Consider the following 17,847-nt stretch of genomic DNA (forward strand, 5'->3'; position numbering starts at 1 on the left):
TCGCGGCTATAAAATCAAGGTCTGCCTCTGTGCTGTATTCAAAATAATTACTCAAGATTCGCTTTCGACCACCACCATCCAAGGTCAATTGCCCATTTATTCGGGAATCCAGGACTTTATTATCACTACGTCGGCTTAATTACTTGACTACTATTCCGACTCAAGATGGGGATCTTTAGCCATGATGACAACAGCAATACAACTTGCCCGATGCCGAAATATCTTGTTGCTGGTGCGCGATTCGATCTCAATGAATGGATTCAAATCGGAACGCCTAAACTAATTATGCTTTTAATCAGATGCACCTGATAACCTTGTCGGTGACCTTACATTTCACCAATTTAATATGATCCTCTCGGGTGCTTGCACGGGTCTCACTTGTTTGGTCATATTAATGTCTATGTTTAACCATGCAATTCACTTGAGCGATCCGAATAAGCAGATCAAGTAAGTCCGGTCCTTTTATTCTACAGCGATAAAAGTACTAGCTCTTGGGGATGTCTGCTAACAGGCATGATTTGAAGAATCATGAGGATCGCGTCTATTTTCCCGATATACTCGATCTTATCGTTGCTTTCGATCTGTTTCCCAGACGCATATGTCTATCTGAATGGATGGGTTGATGTTGTCCAAGGAATTGCAATGTATTCCTTTCTGATGCTGCTATGCGACTTTCTTGCGCCCAACGACCGACACCGAGTTGAGTTCTTTGCATCCCTGAGGATTCCCAGCAAATTCAACAAAAGCAAAACAACAAACGGACTCTCATGGTTGAAGGTTAGTAACCCAGAATTTAAGTGATAGCTGGAAACTCAACTAACCCACTACTCTATCCTGACAGCGAAGTTGGATCTTGGTACTGCAATATCCATTTGTCGCATTTATTCTCGCCATAGCTCAATGTATTACCCAGGCACAAGGAACCTACTGTCTTGAAAGCAGAGATAAACATTTTGCTCATTTCTGGGTAAGTAAAATGCATACTCACCAATTTTGAGAGATTATCTGCGTCTAACATTGAAAAAAGATCAACATTATTGGAATCATATCGCTTGGTCTAGCGATCGTCGCTATTCTCGGGTTTTACACCAACCTCAAAGGGCATATGCAAGAGCATAAACCACTACTTAAGCTCCTGGCCTTTAAGCTCGTTGTTGGTCTTGAGTTTTTGGAAGAGGTCAGTTACTTCACCCCGCTGAGAACTTAACCGGAAACAAATCTGACAATTCAAAAGATCATATTTACAATTCTGCACTCCGCCGACGCCCTCAAGCCATCCGATACACTAAGCTACGCAGATACAATCATCGGCTTGCCTACCATGCTTATCTGCATTCAAATGGTTCCGTTCGCATTTTTATTTTACTACGCTTATTCCGTCAAGCCATACAAGACGTCAAACTCTGGTATCAAAAGCAGCAGCGACTCTCAACAATATCTGGCCGTTGTCGACAGCGAGAGCGGCGGCCACTACGTTAGACGCTACCAGGGAGGCCCACTGGGGATTTTCGCATGGCTTGCATTGTTCAATCCGGTGGATTTCTTCCGAGACATCAAATCGACATTGGATATGTTTCGTGATGCTAGTAAGACAGGCCCAGTGAGGGAGGCTGGAATGAACATGCCAGATTACCGGATGTAGATTGAGGGCCGCGGTGGATTTTGAGGGAACCCGGGCGATGGATGGGGCCGTTGAAATTCCAAGTCTCCTATTTTTTTTTTATCTTTTTATCTTTTTCTTTTCACGAATAGTACCTACTGGGTATAAAATAATACCAGTGCCGCATCCGAGTCCATGGATACCAGGTACTACTAGTACTAGCACTAACTAGTAATACCTGCCAGTGGTTTTTAAAGTTGCAGACTTCAACTTGAAGTAAATAGTAGTAATACTAGTAGTAATAATTTGCATCCCGAAGATGCTGTCTCCATATTTTGCACTTCAGCTCACCCAATAAAAGTTCAAGTTCAGCCCTGGAGTCATTTTAGAACAGCAGATGGCTTCTTAGAATAATATACTACGTCAAAACTTGAAGGTTGCTTCCCATAGTATGCTCAGTTTTAAATTTTATCTAATCTATTTGCGGTATATCTGTACCGATCTTGATACGTAGCGCACATTAATAGTTCTAAATAATACCGGCAATCTGGAGGTTTACCACTGACGCTAGTACTACTTTTCTTTGCATTCTTTTCTTCTATTGATAGATCCTTATCTGGAACCGAAGCTTATCCAAAAATGGTTGTGTAGTGTAATGGTCATCACTGTGGATTCTGATTCCACCGATCCCGGTTCGATCCCGGGCACGACCTTTTTTTTTCGCCTTTCCAATACCTGTTGTCGGAGTTGTTTTTTATGCGCAGAAAGCATTTGGTAGAAAGAATGCAGTTCTATATGGTGGTCGTTTGATTCAAAATGTTTGCTATTTTAGAATGGTGCATTTTTTTGACCAAGCCCTCTCTATAATACTTCACTTTCTAGCTTTTTTCTCCTTCAACCATGGATGATGCCATCTTTAGCTCCCCCCCTTCACACGTACGTAGCATGACTACGTATGTGATAATTGACGCGGTGTCCTGATTTGAAACAGATCGGAAGATATTAGAGGAAATCCACTACTATTACCCGTGGCCCATCTCTTGCGCGAACTGCACCGCTCCTTCACTGACGTGTCTAAATTCGTTCCTTCCAATTTCCCTTAAACAAGATCACGAGGAAGTGACCATTCTGCTCAGGATCACACGGCAGGAACCACTGAGTTGTTGTCCTCCTTAAACCTGAAAACAATTGCAGCCACCACATCGCCGTCTTACCTCCTCATCTCCCACCAAGAAAACTTCCAAGAAAACTTTCAACACGTCTATTACTCGCTGCCTCTGAGAGGCCAGGAGAGTCTCCAGAAATACTCTTATATACTTTTATTTGATATTGCAACCCAAGCGTGCTGCGACTCGGATATCACTGGGGGATTCGGTACTGCAGCATGGGACTTTTATGGCAGTCTATATGGATATGGTTACCCGCCCGCGGCTATGGGAAAGCGATAACGAATGGCCAATTTTCTACCGAGTCAACGACAACTACTCAAAATTTCCCTGTTTATCGCGTCAGCAGCCCCGACCGAACTTCCACCTGCAAGGATTGAAAGCCGGCCGAGTTATATTTACGGCTGAGAACTGCAAGATCGATATCTATCTCAGCCAGAGCAATGCAGAGGATGCCATTCAGAAACAAACACACGCCCTCCAAAGCTGGCCAAAAGCTGACGAAGAACCCATCCCCTTGTTCCCTCGTGGTGTGATACTGGCTGCTCTTGAATCGAAGTACAAGGCAATGCTTACTGGAAATATCGATGACGATCAGGCTGTGACGACTGGCGACGGAAGTGATTGGAAGACTTTCTTCAATCAGAACTGAGCGGGGACCTGTCAACAATCTTGATCAAGTTCATCAGACACTGTAAACCTCCAGTATCCTTTGCGTGGCACGATACGTCCAAAAGAAACCCCATTAAATATTTCAGCCGCATGTCAAAGATCTCTCGATTGAACTGATAGACATCGATCAACAAATCGTTGCCGATTCTTTCCAATTTCTCGATTGTATCGCATCGTCGCTAAATGGGATCCTATTTGCAAGGAGATCATGAACACTAAGAGTCTCCGGGAGTGGTTTAGCATTTCTTGCTGACGTTTTGGGGTAAAGGAATCCCAAATTTCAATCTCAATCACCATGGTGATAAGCCTATTGAATTCGGCACAAGGTCCCTCTTACAATAGAGGAAATTGTGGCCCCTCTATCTGTTTGCCGCAGTATCCGGAGCCCTGAGCTTTGCGCCCCGACTACCAAATCTGTTCCAGGGCCCGTATGAGACAGCAAACTAAATCGGAGTAGCATTTTGGGGAGCGACCAGAGCTTTGACTACCACGCCTGCCCTGCTGCCCTCATGTACTTGGGTGGTAAGACCAGTTGTGAGATGAGAAGCCCGGTGTTTGAATTTTGATTGCGTATATCTTTAATTGATTTGGATCACTCTTGTGAGGCCGAAATCTCTATACTCAGACCTTTGGCTTCCACAATACTAGTATACTATCATTGCTTTCCCCAAATTATGATACCATCTTCCCTGCAAGCAGTTAATACCTACCCCTACCAGGTAGGCCCAGCTTGCTCTTAACGCTCTGCAAACTTGCAAGTGGAGCATCGTAGTTTTTCGTTCCGCACGTTGGCAATGATGGCCAAACTTGAATCAATGGATTCATTTGACACCGGCGGTCTCACAGATGTCAGACCGATTAATCAATTTGATTCAATTCGCCTCGATTCTCAGCACTGGGCACTGAGTCCAAAATCTAGAAATACTATTCATTGACGGGCTGGCTAATCTACCTTGTCTCTCACGCCTCCATTGGCGTTAACACGGCCAATCTAAATGACCGGCTCGCTTCCGATAACTCTGCTTCTTCCCCACCCATCGAGACGCCCTACCTACCTACCCACCTACCCTGCCATCACCGAACTTCTGATAGCCTCATGGATCGCCACGTCAGACTCGATGTCCAACTTCCTCCTACCCTCTCTTACTCGGATCCTAAAGATCCTCAACTCACTTGTACTTTTACCCTAATCAACAGCGCCACCCCGGTGACGCTCGTTCGACTGGATGCACGGCTGGTCCCTATAGTCAACTGCCTTACTATCTCCGAAACAGATACCGGGGCCATGCCCCAATTACCTACGGTCGACACCTATCGCAAAGGGCCGCCAGGCACAGCGACCCAAGAAGATATGGATCGCTTGCTCACACTGCACCCTGATATCCCGTACGTGATGTCTCAGAGCTTTAGACCGCTTGGGCATGAGAAATTCACCCCAGAGAATACTGGCACAACGAGAGAAGGTAAATACGGATTTTGGAGACTCGGAATGCATCTGTTGAAAACAGGGCAGCGGTATCGCTTGGATGCGATCGAGGGCCTAGGCACACATGCTTGGATGGAGGGGGATAAAATCGACTTGTTCGGCAAGCCTTGGGAGAATTCCCCAGTTAAGATACCCATCCGACCGGGGGAGGGAGTCGAATTTCAAATACTAGAGGATGGAACCTAGAATACATTCTTTTAGGGGTGAAAGACCGGAGAACAAAGAAACTCAACAACTTTGAAAAAAGCCAAAGAAAGAGAAATTCATACCAGCAGGGATTTTTATCTGGTCGCCCATAACACTACTCCCTGCTTCCAAGCAAAATTACTACTACTTCACTGGGCACGAATCACGCCCCGATTGTATGCACGACACGGCATTGTACCTATACCAATGGGATAATTCTACACGATTGATCAAAGAAAATCCGACGAAAGATATTCGCTGTGAGTTTTGGGTGCCAGGGCGCGATATAGAACGATACCTAGGTATGATATACAATTTCCCTTGGCTCGGATTGATATGGTCTTGTTGAAATTTATACCTAGGTACTCGATGAATCCACCTCACTGAAAACCGTGCAGAAGATCTGACACGATATGGAAACACGCTCAAAGGTTGGTGTACCCTGCAGTAAGTTTCAATCTTAAATACACGTGAGATTGATTGCCCCCTTCACAGCGAAGACTTCGTCGTTTGACTATGAAGAGCCGTTCATGACAATCTCAGGCATCGTTATTGTCACCTTCAGGGTACCATGCTTAGAGGGTTCCTCGAATGCTTCATAAGCGTTATGAATGTCGTCAAACGAAAAGTCTGCACGGCAATCACTATTATTAGCAGTGGAAGTAGTGTTAAGGGTGGCAGATTTCATGGTACGTACTGTGTGAGATTAAGAAATGCGGATCGATGCTACCGGTGTTTACCATTTTGAGTATGTCTGGAGTGCTAACGGCATCAATGAGTCGGGTTCTCAAACCTGTTGAGAAATCATTAGAAATTACCAGCAGTAATATGAGGGCGTGGGAGAAATACAGATATTTCGATTCCAGAGTTTCTCCAAGTGCAGCTCGCATGACTCGCCGAAGACACCAAGACTGGCGATGGTTCCACCAGCGCCTACCAGTGCCTGCGCAATCTCAAAAGACTCCGGTGTCCCCACTGCTTCAATCACCACATCGAATCCCCGTTCCTGGGTTACCGATAGAGCAGATGCAACCGCAGTATCTTGCCCATCTAGAACACTGAATGTATGATCGGCACCCATGGACATGGCTGTCTTAAGTCTAGGATGAGTCCTTCCAATAACAGCCGTCATTGAGGGACTGAACAACTTCCTCGCCATTTGGAGAATCGTCAACCCAATCGGACCCGTCCCTATGATAGCCACAGTAGAGCCCGGCTGGATGTCGCCATTCAAGATCCCACATTCATATGAAGTTGGAACAGTATCAGACAGTGTCACCGCAACTTTCTGGTCGATGCTCTCTGGCAGCACATGCAGTGACAATGTGGCATGCGGGATGCGTACATACTCGGCCTGGGTCCCGTCAATCTTATTTCCGAGGATCCAACCACCGGTTTCACATTGAGATGGCATTTTCCTGCGGCAATAATAACAGATACCGCAGCTGGTGATGCAAGAAATGACTACTATTTGACCGACAGTGAAGTTCGTGACATCCGCACCTAGAGAGTCGATCATTCCAACTCCTTCATGGCCCAGAATACGGCCTGGGGTACATGTTGGGACATGGCCTTGCAGAATGTGCAAGTCTGTCCCGCATATGGTGGTATGAAGGACCCTGACAATGGCGTCGGTGGGATGCAAAATCACTGGCTTTGGGCGATCGTGGATGGAGATTCTGCGATCACCGGTGTAGATAACGGCTTTCATATTCGTGAATATTTCGAATTTGGCGGGCTAAGTACTAGGCAATGTTGAATGACTGGAAGGGATCTCACATGTCAGAAAAAAAAGAAAATCAAATCTGGTTCTGGTTTTATACCTCGCATCTGGGCAGATACCTTTGCCCCAACAAAAAGTAGAGAAGAAGAACACTTTGCTCCATAGCAGCATCGCCCTCGGAGGTTATGCAAGCGGGAGTGACTAGTGACGAGCCATTTCGCCCAGGGGAAGTTATAACCGACGACCTAGGCAGTGGTAAGGAAAATAACGAGAAAGCAGCTTGACACGATGTAATGCAGGCAGAAGCAAACCAATACATACTCATGCATGATGGCTTGATTTGGAAGGGATATTTCTGCCGAGGAGCTTCTATGGACTACAGGGTTTCATCTGCAGCGATGTTTGCCCCCCCCTACGCTACCGGGCTCAAGTGTTTACCCCTCAATTATTCACCAACATCAAATCAGCGACAATCACAGGGGTCTAGGCGAATCATCTTGAGTCTGATACAACTAGGCGAGCGCCCAGATCCTGCTGCATCGCTCCCGCCGGATGATCTGACGTGATCTAGTAATTACCGCCAATCAGGGAAACTAAGCTATGTATGAGGAGAGGGGAAGCAAGGTTATTCTCTACGGAGTTTCTCTTATAGCTCGTTTGGATTACTGGGCCAGGACTTTGAAACCAGCCGTTCAAGAATCTCTGCAAAAGAAAAAGAAAAATTGCCAGTGAGTTTGATATCAAGACACGGGCTTTTCTTTCAAAGCGGGTGATCAGTTTCAGTCACCTGGACAGGCTCAATAATTGGAATAAATACAAAGCATTAGATATAAGAGCATGAACTCGGGAGCGATCAAGCTTCCATCCTGGCCATAGATTCTAGGGTATACTGGTCTGGGTCCCAACATAGAAGCCTTGTCTCATTCTCCTGGAGCTTCAGATCCACATATTTATTCATGTTTTCCTTCTCCTCGGGTTCCAATAGATGAAGTCTTTTCTTCCATACATCGCATATGTTGTCATCAGATGTATCAGACCCGAAGAATCGCTGATCGATTTTGTTCCAATAGATGTTGTCAAAGGAAAAATTGTTCCATGCAGCATACATGATCCAAAAGTCTCCGCTCTCCAAGCTATGTCGCATTCGACTAGAGAGTCGCTGGCTTTCTTTGGGTCGTTTGTTCCGTATCTGGTGCGCATCCGCTTCGCTATCCATCATTACCTGAAGGAAGACCCGAAGCCGGCTCTCATAGAGTGCATACCAGTCATCAAAGCCTTTAGTCCAATATTCTAGCATCTCGAGAAGAAGCCACCAGGGTGGAGCATCAGTAAATTCAACAGAGGCGGTATACATAAACTCCCAATCCACCACCACAACGAAATTTTCAGATTCATTGACCATGACATTCTGTGGGCAAAAGTCGTTGCACTCAAATGGGAATGGGCCATACTAATGACACTTATTTATTCCTAAGTTCCCGATCTTGAACAAATTTCCGAAATAAGAATCTAGCAACAACCTAACGCCGACAGTCGTCGGCCGATTCTATAGCATCATTCCTTTGGTGTTTGAGGTGTGGAATATATAGCTCTGCTAGCTTGGACGGCTTCGAAGTAAAAAGATACTCTATCGTATATCGCGGTGGGGATTTTTGATCGAGGTAGCGTCCCTAGACACACAATTTCATTCATAGAAATAGACAATGGCCGATATGATACTTTACACGCTGATTTGCCGGTTTATTTCAGAGACCCAATCCCGCTCGCAGAGAGTATAGATAGAGAAAAGACAATATTGGCTGGTTCTCTATATAGAGTTTTTAGCTTTGTTGTGCCGATATTCAAATTGAGTTTTGGACGTTGTTTTGGTTGGCGTCCCGGCGTTTCGAGAACATCAGACATGCTCCTCTCGTGGTCAATATAGTCCATAATTATAAAGGGACCCAAATCTGAGGGGCTCTCGTTTCTCTCCCCAGCGGGAAACCATAGGAACTGGAATCGGCATTGTTTGTGAAGTTATTTCCGTGATGAATCTCATGATAGAGGCTTCATTGTGGACTTTTTACTCGGGAAACATATGGACCCCGGGAATCTTAAAAGAGCGCCGCCAGTATCGGATTCGGTGAATGTCATGAGGAAGCTCGCGTTGAAACCGCCGGATTTGAAAATTTTGAAATCAGCCCATTGGCGAGGGAAATGATCTTCAACGAGGAAAATTCCAATCTCATTGTAAATGTCTTCATCGAAGAGAACATCCAGCCAGGAGTCTTCGATCTGGTCACTTTTTTACCAGGCAGCATCACCGAAGGGCAAACGCGGATTCATCTTACAAAAGCGACAAAACGAAATCAGAAATGTTGAAGAAATACTAGTATGCAGTGTCGGGTTGAATGTCTTGATGAAGTACCCAGGTAACCTTCTTGCTTCGCAAAATCGTTAGGAGAGTGAACTACTCCCCGGTCGGATTTTCTTCTATTCTAAATGCGTGCTCACAGGGAGGGTGCCGGGGCCACGGCGATTGGGTGGCTGAGGCTCGCTGATATCATTGGTCCAACAAATCAATGCAGACGCGCTAAGCAATTAGCCTCACTTGGGTCTCTTCAATGAGTCCTCCGGTTTTCTGAATCGAGTTTACAAACGCACAGCCCCTCTCGCATATTTTTAAACATATTTTCTTGTATACTTCATCTTTCCTCGTTTCTATCCTTTGTTGATTGATTATCCCATGGCCTGTGGCAGATGATATTTTGACTGAAGAGATGTCTTTCGGTTTCTCTGTCGGAGACTTTCTCGCTGGTGCAAATTTAGCCTACAGGCTTATACGCGCACTGTCGGAATCACGAGGATCTAGTATGGAATATCAGGAAGTAATCCAGGAGCTTGGCTGCATCCAGCACACATTCCTACACATCGAACTCATCAACTCTAGAAGAGTATTCAGCCAAGCAACCATAAACGCCATTTCGCATATACTGGGGTCATCGATGGAGGTAATGGGGAGATTCCTTCAGCAGACTGAAAAATATCGGAAGAGCCTCTCAGGAAACGGTGGGCAGTCATTGGCAGCAGATAGTTGGAGGAAAATCGGATGGAGCTTGTTTCAGAAGGAAGAATTGATCGGCCTTAGAAGCACTTTACAGACGCGGCTGGCAGCAGTCAATATTTTAGTGTCCGCAGCCAACAGGCAAGTGGTACTACCTAGGTATATACCCCGTATGATATAGTGGAATTAACCAGTCACAAAGTCAAAATCACGATATCACACCCCCAACAGTCGGAAAGTTCCAGACGAGTAGTTTTGATTCCAGCTCGCATCGAGAACTATCAAACAATTCACCACCATCGCCAGCCTCGATCATACTTCCGGAGAGCACGGAGATGATACATACGCCAAGATCAAAGACCAAGCACAGGCAGACGATCCTTCTAAAGGGCAATTAAACGAAGTGTATAATCTGAACTTAATGCAAAGTCAAACTCAAAAGAACATGCAGCCAGAAGCTGTGTCAGAGAATGATGCATATATGAAGGCAAAGGATGATTCCTCAGAGCTTGAGCATCGGGAAAATGGAGAGTACTTCCGACGAAAATTGGCCGAGCTGGATGCTGTTCAATCCTTGGCGAAACTTAGGATGCTCCAAGGGCATCCTTCCGAGTCCTCCCCCTCTTGGCTCACTTCCGGCTGCGAGATCCGTGTTCAATGAGAGAAAAAAGCCAATCAAGTTTAAAGACGCTGTTGGCCGGAAATTTAGTTTCCCATTCGAGATGTGTTGTACCTGGCAGGTAAGTAACAGCCCTTACTTCCAGGATTTGTGTACTACGAAAGCTCCTTATTGACCTCGAAATATGATACAGGGAATGGAAAATTTTATCAACAAGGCCTTTCTTCACATCGAGGTGATTGGTCTGCACGTGGCCGAGGGTCACTACGATCTTGTTGGACCAAATGGTGACATTATTCTTCCTGAGGCCTGGGAGAGTATTATTGAGCCAGATTGGTCTGTAACAATGCACATGTGGCCAATACCTGAAAATTCAGAAACAGAAAAAGATGAAAATACGCCGCCCCTCGACGCAATACGAAAGGAAGAGCCCCAGAGCACTACGAGAAATATTTGGCAACATCTGCCAAAATGGTCAAGTTTGGGGGTTTGAAAAAGGTACACTAGCAGACCTTTTGAGAAGAGCAGGTTTCTTGGAAGCCAATATCCTAGCGAATTCGACCTATTGGCTTCCCATTCGATCTTTCATATCCTGGTGGTATTTGCTGCTGTGGTCCAATTTATGGGACAATTGGATACCTTCGACTATGCGCAGGCAAATTTCACTTCATCTCTTTGAAATCTGTTCTCCAAGTGTGGGTATCTTTGAGAATTGTCACGGTTAGGTTTGGTGAACGGATTCACGCATAACTTGATCAACCTGAAGTACTAAAAGATGACGCATGACTAGGTAGGTTAAAAATCTGGGAAACGAGTGGTAGTATTGAAGGATACATACTATTTAGTTACTGGCTTCTCCACTTCTCTCTCTTCTTCTTCCTCCCAACTTGAAAGTTTCCTCTCCATTTCTGATATCATTCCAACCCAAGACCTACTACCTGGCGCTTACTAGTGTGCAAGGAGCAGCTAGCTGAGATTGAAACAGTAATGTAACACGAAATTTAGACAAATTGTACTTCAAACTGCTACTTTATACTCGTACCTTCAAATTCAAGTTGTAAGATTCAGAACAGGAGGCATTTACACAGTACTATATGCTAACAAAGAGCAGGCCACCCGGCCTGCACGTCTTCGCTATGACCGACGAGCCAAACCAGAAGTTATCAGATAGAGAGGTCCTGACGAAAATATCATTGAGACAATTACTCGCTATGCCTTTAGCTGCTCGAGCTTGAAGACGAGCTATAACCACATCTCCGACGTCTATGACATCCGTGGCGTTTTTTGTGATGCTTGTGCTTCTTATGCTTTTTGTTGTGATCCTTGCTATTCACAAAAGAATAATCCCATTAGCAAGCTAGAATCAAACCGAGGAAAACCAGATAAACCATTGACTCACACTTCATGGGTTGCCGCGTTCATACCAATGGCTCCCAGCACCGCTCCTGCGGTGGTCCCTAGAAACCCCCCTCCCAATTTATGTCCGGCGTAGCCGCCAGCAGCACCACCAACGACGGTGGATCCAAGCCCTTTTTCGTCTTGAGCACCACCAGGTCCAATGGGGTTTCCATATTGATCTAGGGGCGCAGTCCCATAATATGAGGCATTCTCGCCTACCGGTGCCCACTGCTGCTGCGGGGGGTAGGGAAAATTGGCTGGATAGGTCGAAGGTGTACCATAAGCTGCGCCGCTAGAAAACTGGTTTTGTGGCACTCGTTGCTCATTTAGAATAGGATGTCCTTGCTGGCTATTCATGCTGGGGGTTTGTGGAATGCTAGGCTCTTGCTGGTTTCCAAGGTTTGAAAGTCAGCATCATTACTTCCAGACTCCCAAGAACAAGCGAAAATGTGTCTGAAGCTTCAAGCTCAATCATGGTTTTTACCTTTGGTACATATAGACCCGGCGGCGCGATAGAGCCTTGTCCCAGCTGAGCGTTGTAATAATCCTGGGCTTGTTGGCTGGAATAAACACCCGTATTCTGTATAGCCGAGTCGACGTTTTGTGCCATAGTGGTAAATTGATTGCCGAGGTGAATAGAATTGATCTGGTACAGTACTAATAGTGCTAGTAATAGTTGTGAGGTGAGTCTGGGGAGTTATTAACGCCTGAACAGTCGGCGCAGTCGAGTGGAAAATAAATATACTTAGGATTGGCGTAAAGGCTAGCGGTGACGTATTTTCTCGGCCCTTGAACGTCCAGCGGTCCAGAGGCAACCTGGACGATCCTTTTGAATGCAATGGCCTCTCTGAAGCTGAGCCTTGTGTCTCTCAATGCCGGATTGGCTCCTACTAGTAGTAGTTTGAGATATACGATTGGTATAACCTCTGAGTTACCTTTTTGGGTTTAGAGTGCGAACGCTATGATGTCACCTCGGCAGGGCTCTAAAATAGTACATTACATACATATATCTAGGTAGGTACTACTATTAGAGTATTATAGATATATTCCAAGTTATGGCATGAGTCAAATACGGCTAGTACTTGGGTAAAAGGGATGTCGATCACCCCAGGGCTCTCCAATAAAAGTGTGATAACCACACTGGAAGCCAACTTGAAAGAGTCGAGATCAAGACCACTGGGTTAACGTGAACGACCAAACAATAATTAGACGATTGTAGCGACGGCTATTCCAAAGATTACCAATCAGTTCCACAGCTTACAGGATGCCAGTTGATACGGTTCGGCTTTCTTGATGACTACTGGAGGCTTTCAGTCAACGTGGGGAAAGATATTCAAATATTTCCCACTCAAAACCTCGTTCCTCCTTGCGGTTTTCATCTTCGAGATTAGCAGTCTTATTTGTGGCGTGGCTCCGAATTCCGTTGCACTGATTATCGGCCGTGCAATAGCTGGAATCGGTGCAGCTGGTATTGGGAGCGGGGTCTTCATTATCATCGCTTTCATTGCCAGGCCAAAACGGCGACCACTCTTCACCAGTATCATTGGCATTTCTTAAGGTATAGCGTCAGTCGTTGCCCCCCTTGTTGGTGGTGCATTTGCAGATGAAGCAACTTGGAGGTGGTGTGAGTAATTCTGCCATTTACTTCATCAATTCAAGTAACCTTTCTCCTCCAGAGGTTGGAATTCGCTAACTTGTTTTCAATATATGGTATCTAGGCTTTCACATACCTAGGTAAATTTGCCCATTGGAGGCCTTGCAGCCACGTCCATTATTTTCTTCTTCCATACACCTGACAGCGCTTCGACAACCAAGGCTACATTAAAGGAGAAGCTCCTGCAGATAGATCCCATTGGAACGATCCTTCTAATATATACCATGATTTCATACATCTTGCCACTGCAGTTTGGTGGACAGATCAAGACATGGAGCTCCAGCACTGTGATTGGTCTTCTTGTCGGATTCCCTCTTATGATAATTGCGTTTGTGGTGTGGGAATGGTTCCAAGGAGAACGGACTGCCTTTCCGCCGCGCTTGATGTCGAACCGCCTCATGTTTGTGAATTCCATATACGCATTCCGTTTCGCAGGTTCTTAATTTATCATAGTTTATTACCTGCCTTATTACTTCCAGAGCATTCAAAACGTCAACCCTACCATGTCCGGTGTGCAAAACCTTCCTTTGATTGTCTCAATGTCGCTATCTATCATTGTCTCTGGTGGCAGCATCACCCAAACTGGCCATACTGCTCCTCTGATGGTTATTGGCGGGCTCCTTGCAACCATCGGGTCGGGATTATTGTACTCGCTAGACATCGGTACAAGCACAGGCAACTGGATTGGATATCAAATTCTCGGCGGAGTTGGATGGGGATTAGCCTACCAGGTTCCCATCAATGCGGTGCACGGAGCGGTGGCTCTCACTGATATTGCAGCCGTGACGGGTGTTATCGTTTGTGCGTAATTTGCCTACCCCTTCTAGATTATTTTATAGAACTCTGCTAAAATACCTAATCTCTCAGTCTTCCAAACTGTCGGTGGTGCAGTTTTCGTCGCTGCGGCACAGGCTGCCTTCTTTAACCAGATTATCATCAAACTTGGCGCAACAGCACCAAGCATTAACTCGGCCGTGGTGATCTCAACTGGTGCGAGCGAGCTGCGAGACATCTTTACAACCGAGCAGATGACTATGATTCTGCCCGCTTACATGACAGGTCTCAAGGTTGCTTACGCCATTTCGATCGCTGCGGCGGGAATCGCCTTCTGTCTTAGCTCGTTCAACAATTTTAAGAAAATTGACGCCCATGCAACAGAAAAAGGCTCATTAAATACCTCCGCCAGTGAGACTGTGTGATTTTTCATCTTCCAATGTCAAGAAATTTCTACCTCCTGTGTCGGGTATAGATACATGTTCAAGATGTCTCGGACCTGTACGGGGGAAGTGAGGGCTTAGTACTATTGCGTCAGATAGTATTTAATTGAATGTCTTGTTTTGGCTTGTGTTCTTATTATTTCCTAATACCTCCAAGGTTGAAAGCATCATCACCACGATTGAGCATATTTAAACACCAGTGCTTCTTTACAGAGCAGAGTGCTTTCCTGCTTGATCAGCCAGCGGAGAGGAATAATCCGCATCATCCAGGTCCAGCATTTGAATCCGATGATTTGTCATATGTTCTTCAGTATGGCTCTCAACCTGCTCTTTCATTCGAGTCTCTTCTCCGAACCCTTCTTGGCTTTTCAGGGTCTCTTGGGCAGTGGATGAACTGCGGTCTTTCACACCAGCCTCACGCTCATTTTGGATTATTTCCTGCTGTTGCTTCTCATCTTCCGCTGCTAGAGCAGCCTCCTCGCGTTCAATCTCGCTAATATCAAGATCCTGAAGACCAATGGAAGAAATTATCTTTCCGAGCAAGAATTGATATCGGAGATGGCCGCTGATCATATCGCTCACATCGATATTCTCAACACCTGATACGTTCTGGACAGGCTGTAGCCCGGCAACACCAAGCTGAAGACTGCTCGTTCGATACAGGAAGGCCAGTACATTATCGTTCTCGGAGAAAGCATTGACAACTCGCCCACTAACGACGCTGCGAATGCGGCGCCAATGCTCACCATTTGATGGTGTTGGAGAGCCCATCAAGATCACATTCTCAACCAAGCCATACGCGCCTCTTTTCGACAAGCTCTGGAGACAAGAGAAAATCAAACGTGAGCCCAAAGAGTATCCGATCAAAGTGACAGGCCGCTCGCCTTGAACTTTGTCGATCAACGCATCAGCTAGGACTTCGCCTGCTTTATCAGCCCGGGCTTTGGCAACGCTAAATGGGTTGTCGACAATTCCAGCAACCTTCACCAAGCCAAGAGGAAGCATCACGGCACTCATAAGGGTTGAGAAAACAGTGCGAGCAAGAACCTCCCGCCCGGCAACAGACCAAGCTGTACTGGTGACGAGCGCAGATATCGCATTCCCAAGTTTCAACAGCGGCTGCGTCTCCCAGCGGAGCGCAAACACTTCAGAGTCTGCACCAATTACTCGCCATGGGACCACAAAATTTTCTTCCTCCTTCAACCATCCTGTGACTCCAATAGTGACTCTGAGTCGATGGTCCTGTTTCGCAGATTCGGTTTCTTTTTCCGTCCGCTTTCGTGATCCTCGAATCGGAATGAAAGCAAAGTCATCCACCTCACGCGCGTAGTTATCCATCATACGACCAGTCATTCGTCCTCCATAGGCACCAAAGAGACCGCCAACAACGACACCGCTGCCAGCCAGAGCGCCCAGATAGCCAGCAGCCGCAGTCGCACCAAGTCCCAATCCACCCATGACTGTCCCCAGCCCAGCAGCTACTAATGGCGCGGCAAGGCCACCAGTAATGCCAATGAGAGCAGCACCTGCAACTGAGGCGATCCCGACTTTCCATTTCCGGGAATTGTCGGGCTTCTTGGCTTGTGTTTTGGCGTCTGGCTCCGAAGCAAGAGCCAAAGCAGTATCGAGAAGGCCCCGAGCAACCTTGACCTCATCTTCGTTGAGGATATCGACGTCAATATCCAGACTGGATGAGACATGAAGCAACAGAACCCGGGAATGGGCGCTATAATGCTTCAAACTGAGTAACAACAAGAGAAGAGAATGTAGAATAAGTAATCTAGTCGACTTCGGAAGATGAAGTAGAGGTGTTTCCATAGGATGGTAGATCTCGCGCAATTTCTCCTTTCTCTTCGAATCTTCATTCAATTGAAGGCTTTCCGAACCTTCCGGGGATGAGTTGCCCTGTCGCTGTTGTTCATTCTCATCATCTTTATTGACAACTTCGCCAATCCGCAGCAACACAGCATCTCGCCAGTCTTCAAATTGCGATAGAGCTGCTGCTCTGGCGTGAGGTGGGAATGCTGCCTTTTCAGGGGCTGGGGCTGGGACTGGGGCTGGCTTTCGCTTCACTGCCTTGTCCGAAGGCGAAGTATCCTGGGGCCTGGAAGGTGCTGATGGCGTAGATTCATCACTCTGCTCGCGAATTGGGGGTTGACTTTCGGGTGTATCATTTGGAGACACCTTTTGAGGAACTTCAAAGACCTCTAAAAGGCCAACGCGCATGGATTCAGCAATTTCAGCGACCAGCACGGTGAGGTCGGCACGTTGCGACCGGTCGAGGATTGACGTCAGATCCTGGCCGTCATTGCTCTTGGAGTTCTCAGGTTGTTTCGACTCGAATAAACCCGCATGTTTCTCTTTCAGATTTTTAAACATGATGTAGTGCAACCATGGAGAGTACAGTTTCTCATCAATTGATTCGTTTCCTGGTTATCTTCCTTTGCCTTGGTCACAAGGATTGGGGAGTGTCGAGAGGAGGAGGGGCGATGCTTCTTGGCTCGGGGCCGAGGCTCTTTTTAGCCTGAGGCAGCAATATTCCGAAAGCACTCACCAACTTGAAGTAGTACAGTGTACAGTGTATTAAAAAACAAACTTCTAACTCGTTAATTCTTAGAACTTACCTTCACATTTCATAATATTAACGTGCCCTATCTTTTATTGAGAATTCCCCCGCTCATCCATGATATCATTAATGCCGACATCTATGCCTAGTATAGTACACAACTTGCACAGTGGAGTCCCGTGGAGGCATATTGCTTCAACTTCAAGTTTCAAGTAGCTTTCATGTTGAATTAGACGCCTCTTACCCCACTATAAAGTGGATAGAGAGATATCTTACCATCGCTGCCTGCGATTGAAGAAGGCAGAGTATTCAGTTAATAGTTACCTAGGCTTCCTTGTTTACGCGACTCCCATTTCGGTATTAGCGCCCACCCCCACGCCATAAGAATACTGGCACTGACACTGGCAGGCTCCTACTTTTCTATTGCTCAAGTGAATCCCAGGTCTACTATATATTCAAAGATAATATCTTTCAAGTTGTTCCAAGGGTTATCTTTCTTGTTTCAGCCAGCCAAAGG

General features: G+C 46.1%; 10 protein-coding genes across 10 annotated transcripts; 6 read left to right on the top strand and 4 right to left on the bottom strand.

Moving 5' to 3' along the window:
- Positions 1 to 165: 165 nt before the first annotated feature.
- On the top strand, positions 166 to 1,642 carry N7533_005044 (OSTA/TMEM184 family protein; the record flags this gene model as incomplete). The annotated part of the gene is made up of 6 exons (XM_057101694.1): positions 166 to 232; positions 300 to 447; positions 525 to 777; positions 842 to 967; positions 1,028 to 1,177; positions 1,235 to 1,642. 6 exons carry the CDS (start codon positions 166 to 168, stop codon positions 1,640 to 1,642), a joined length of 1,152 nt encoding a protein of 383 aa, XP_056961324.1.
- Positions 1,643 to 3,007: 1,365 nt separating this feature from the next.
- Positions 3,008 to 3,418, top strand: N7533_005045 (uncharacterized protein; the record flags this gene model as incomplete). Its single annotated transcript, XM_057101695.1, has 1 exon — positions 3,008 to 3,418. The coding sequence occupies one exon, from the start codon at positions 3,008 to 3,010 to the stop codon at positions 3,416 to 3,418; it is 411 nt and encodes a 136-aa protein (XP_056961325.1).
- Positions 3,419 to 4,534: 1,116 nt separating this feature from the next.
- On the top strand, positions 4,535 to 5,110 carry N7533_005046 (uncharacterized protein; the record flags this gene model as incomplete). Its single annotated transcript, XM_057101696.1, has 1 exon — positions 4,535 to 5,110. One exon carries the CDS (start codon positions 4,535 to 4,537, stop codon positions 5,108 to 5,110), a length of 576 nt encoding a protein of 191 aa, XP_056961326.1.
- A 514-nt stretch (positions 5,111 to 5,624) lies between these two features.
- N7533_005047 (putative zinc-containing alcohol dehydrogenase) lies at positions 5,625 to 6,821 on the bottom strand (the record flags this gene model as incomplete). The annotated part of the gene is made up of 3 exons (XM_057101697.1): positions 5,625 to 5,740; positions 5,808 to 5,903; positions 5,960 to 6,821. The coding sequence occupies 3 exons, from the start codon at positions 6,819 to 6,821 to the stop codon at positions 5,625 to 5,627; spliced, it is 1,074 nt and encodes a 357-aa protein (XP_056961327.1).
- An 865-nt stretch (positions 6,822 to 7,686) lies between these two features.
- On the bottom strand, positions 7,687 to 8,235 carry N7533_005048 (uncharacterized protein; the record flags this gene model as incomplete). Its single annotated transcript, XM_057101698.1, has 1 exon — positions 7,687 to 8,235. The coding sequence occupies one exon, from the start codon at positions 8,233 to 8,235 to the stop codon at positions 7,687 to 7,689; it is 549 nt and encodes a 182-aa protein (XP_056961328.1).
- Positions 8,236 to 10,321: 2,086 nt separating this feature from the next.
- Positions 10,322 to 10,537, top strand: N7533_005049 (uncharacterized protein; the record flags this gene model as incomplete). Its single annotated transcript, XM_057101699.1, has 1 exon — positions 10,322 to 10,537. One exon carries the CDS (start codon positions 10,322 to 10,324, stop codon positions 10,535 to 10,537), a length of 216 nt encoding a protein of 71 aa, XP_056961329.1.
- Positions 10,538 to 10,598: 61 nt separating this feature from the next.
- On the top strand, positions 10,599 to 10,988 carry N7533_005050 (uncharacterized protein; the record flags this gene model as incomplete). Its single annotated transcript, XM_057101700.1, has 2 exons — positions 10,599 to 10,616; positions 10,689 to 10,988. The coding sequence occupies 2 exons, from the start codon at positions 10,599 to 10,601 to the stop codon at positions 10,986 to 10,988; spliced, it is 318 nt and encodes a 105-aa protein (XP_056961330.1).
- Positions 10,989 to 11,890: 902 nt separating this feature from the next.
- Positions 11,891 to 12,250, bottom strand: N7533_005051 (uncharacterized protein; the record flags this gene model as incomplete). Its single annotated transcript, XM_057101701.1, has 1 exon — positions 11,891 to 12,250. One exon carries the CDS (start codon positions 12,248 to 12,250, stop codon positions 11,891 to 11,893), a length of 360 nt encoding a protein of 119 aa, XP_056961331.1.
- Positions 12,251 to 14,050: 1,800 nt separating this feature from the next.
- Positions 14,051 to 14,746, top strand: N7533_005052 (uncharacterized protein; the record flags this gene model as incomplete). The annotated part of the gene is made up of 2 exons (XM_057101702.1): positions 14,051 to 14,348; positions 14,415 to 14,746. 2 exons carry the CDS (start codon positions 14,051 to 14,053, stop codon positions 14,744 to 14,746), a joined length of 630 nt encoding a protein of 209 aa, XP_056961332.1.
- Positions 14,747 to 14,971: 225 nt separating this feature from the next.
- Positions 14,972 to 17,143, bottom strand: N7533_005053 (DUF726 domain protein; the record flags this gene model as incomplete). The annotated part of the gene is made up of 1 exon (XM_057101703.1): positions 14,972 to 17,143. One exon carries the CDS (start codon positions 17,141 to 17,143, stop codon positions 14,972 to 14,974), a length of 2,172 nt encoding a protein of 723 aa, XP_056961333.1.
- Between the last annotated feature and the right edge of the window lie 704 nt (positions 17,144 to 17,847).

Source organism: Penicillium manginii (genome assembly GCF_028828005.1).
Source record: "Penicillium manginii strain IBT 31320 chromosome Unknown utg000004l:1.0-7231830.0:1.0-7236170.0, whole genome shotgun sequence".
NCBI lineage: Eukaryota > Fungi > Ascomycota > Eurotiomycetes > Eurotiales > Aspergillaceae > Penicillium > Penicillium manginii.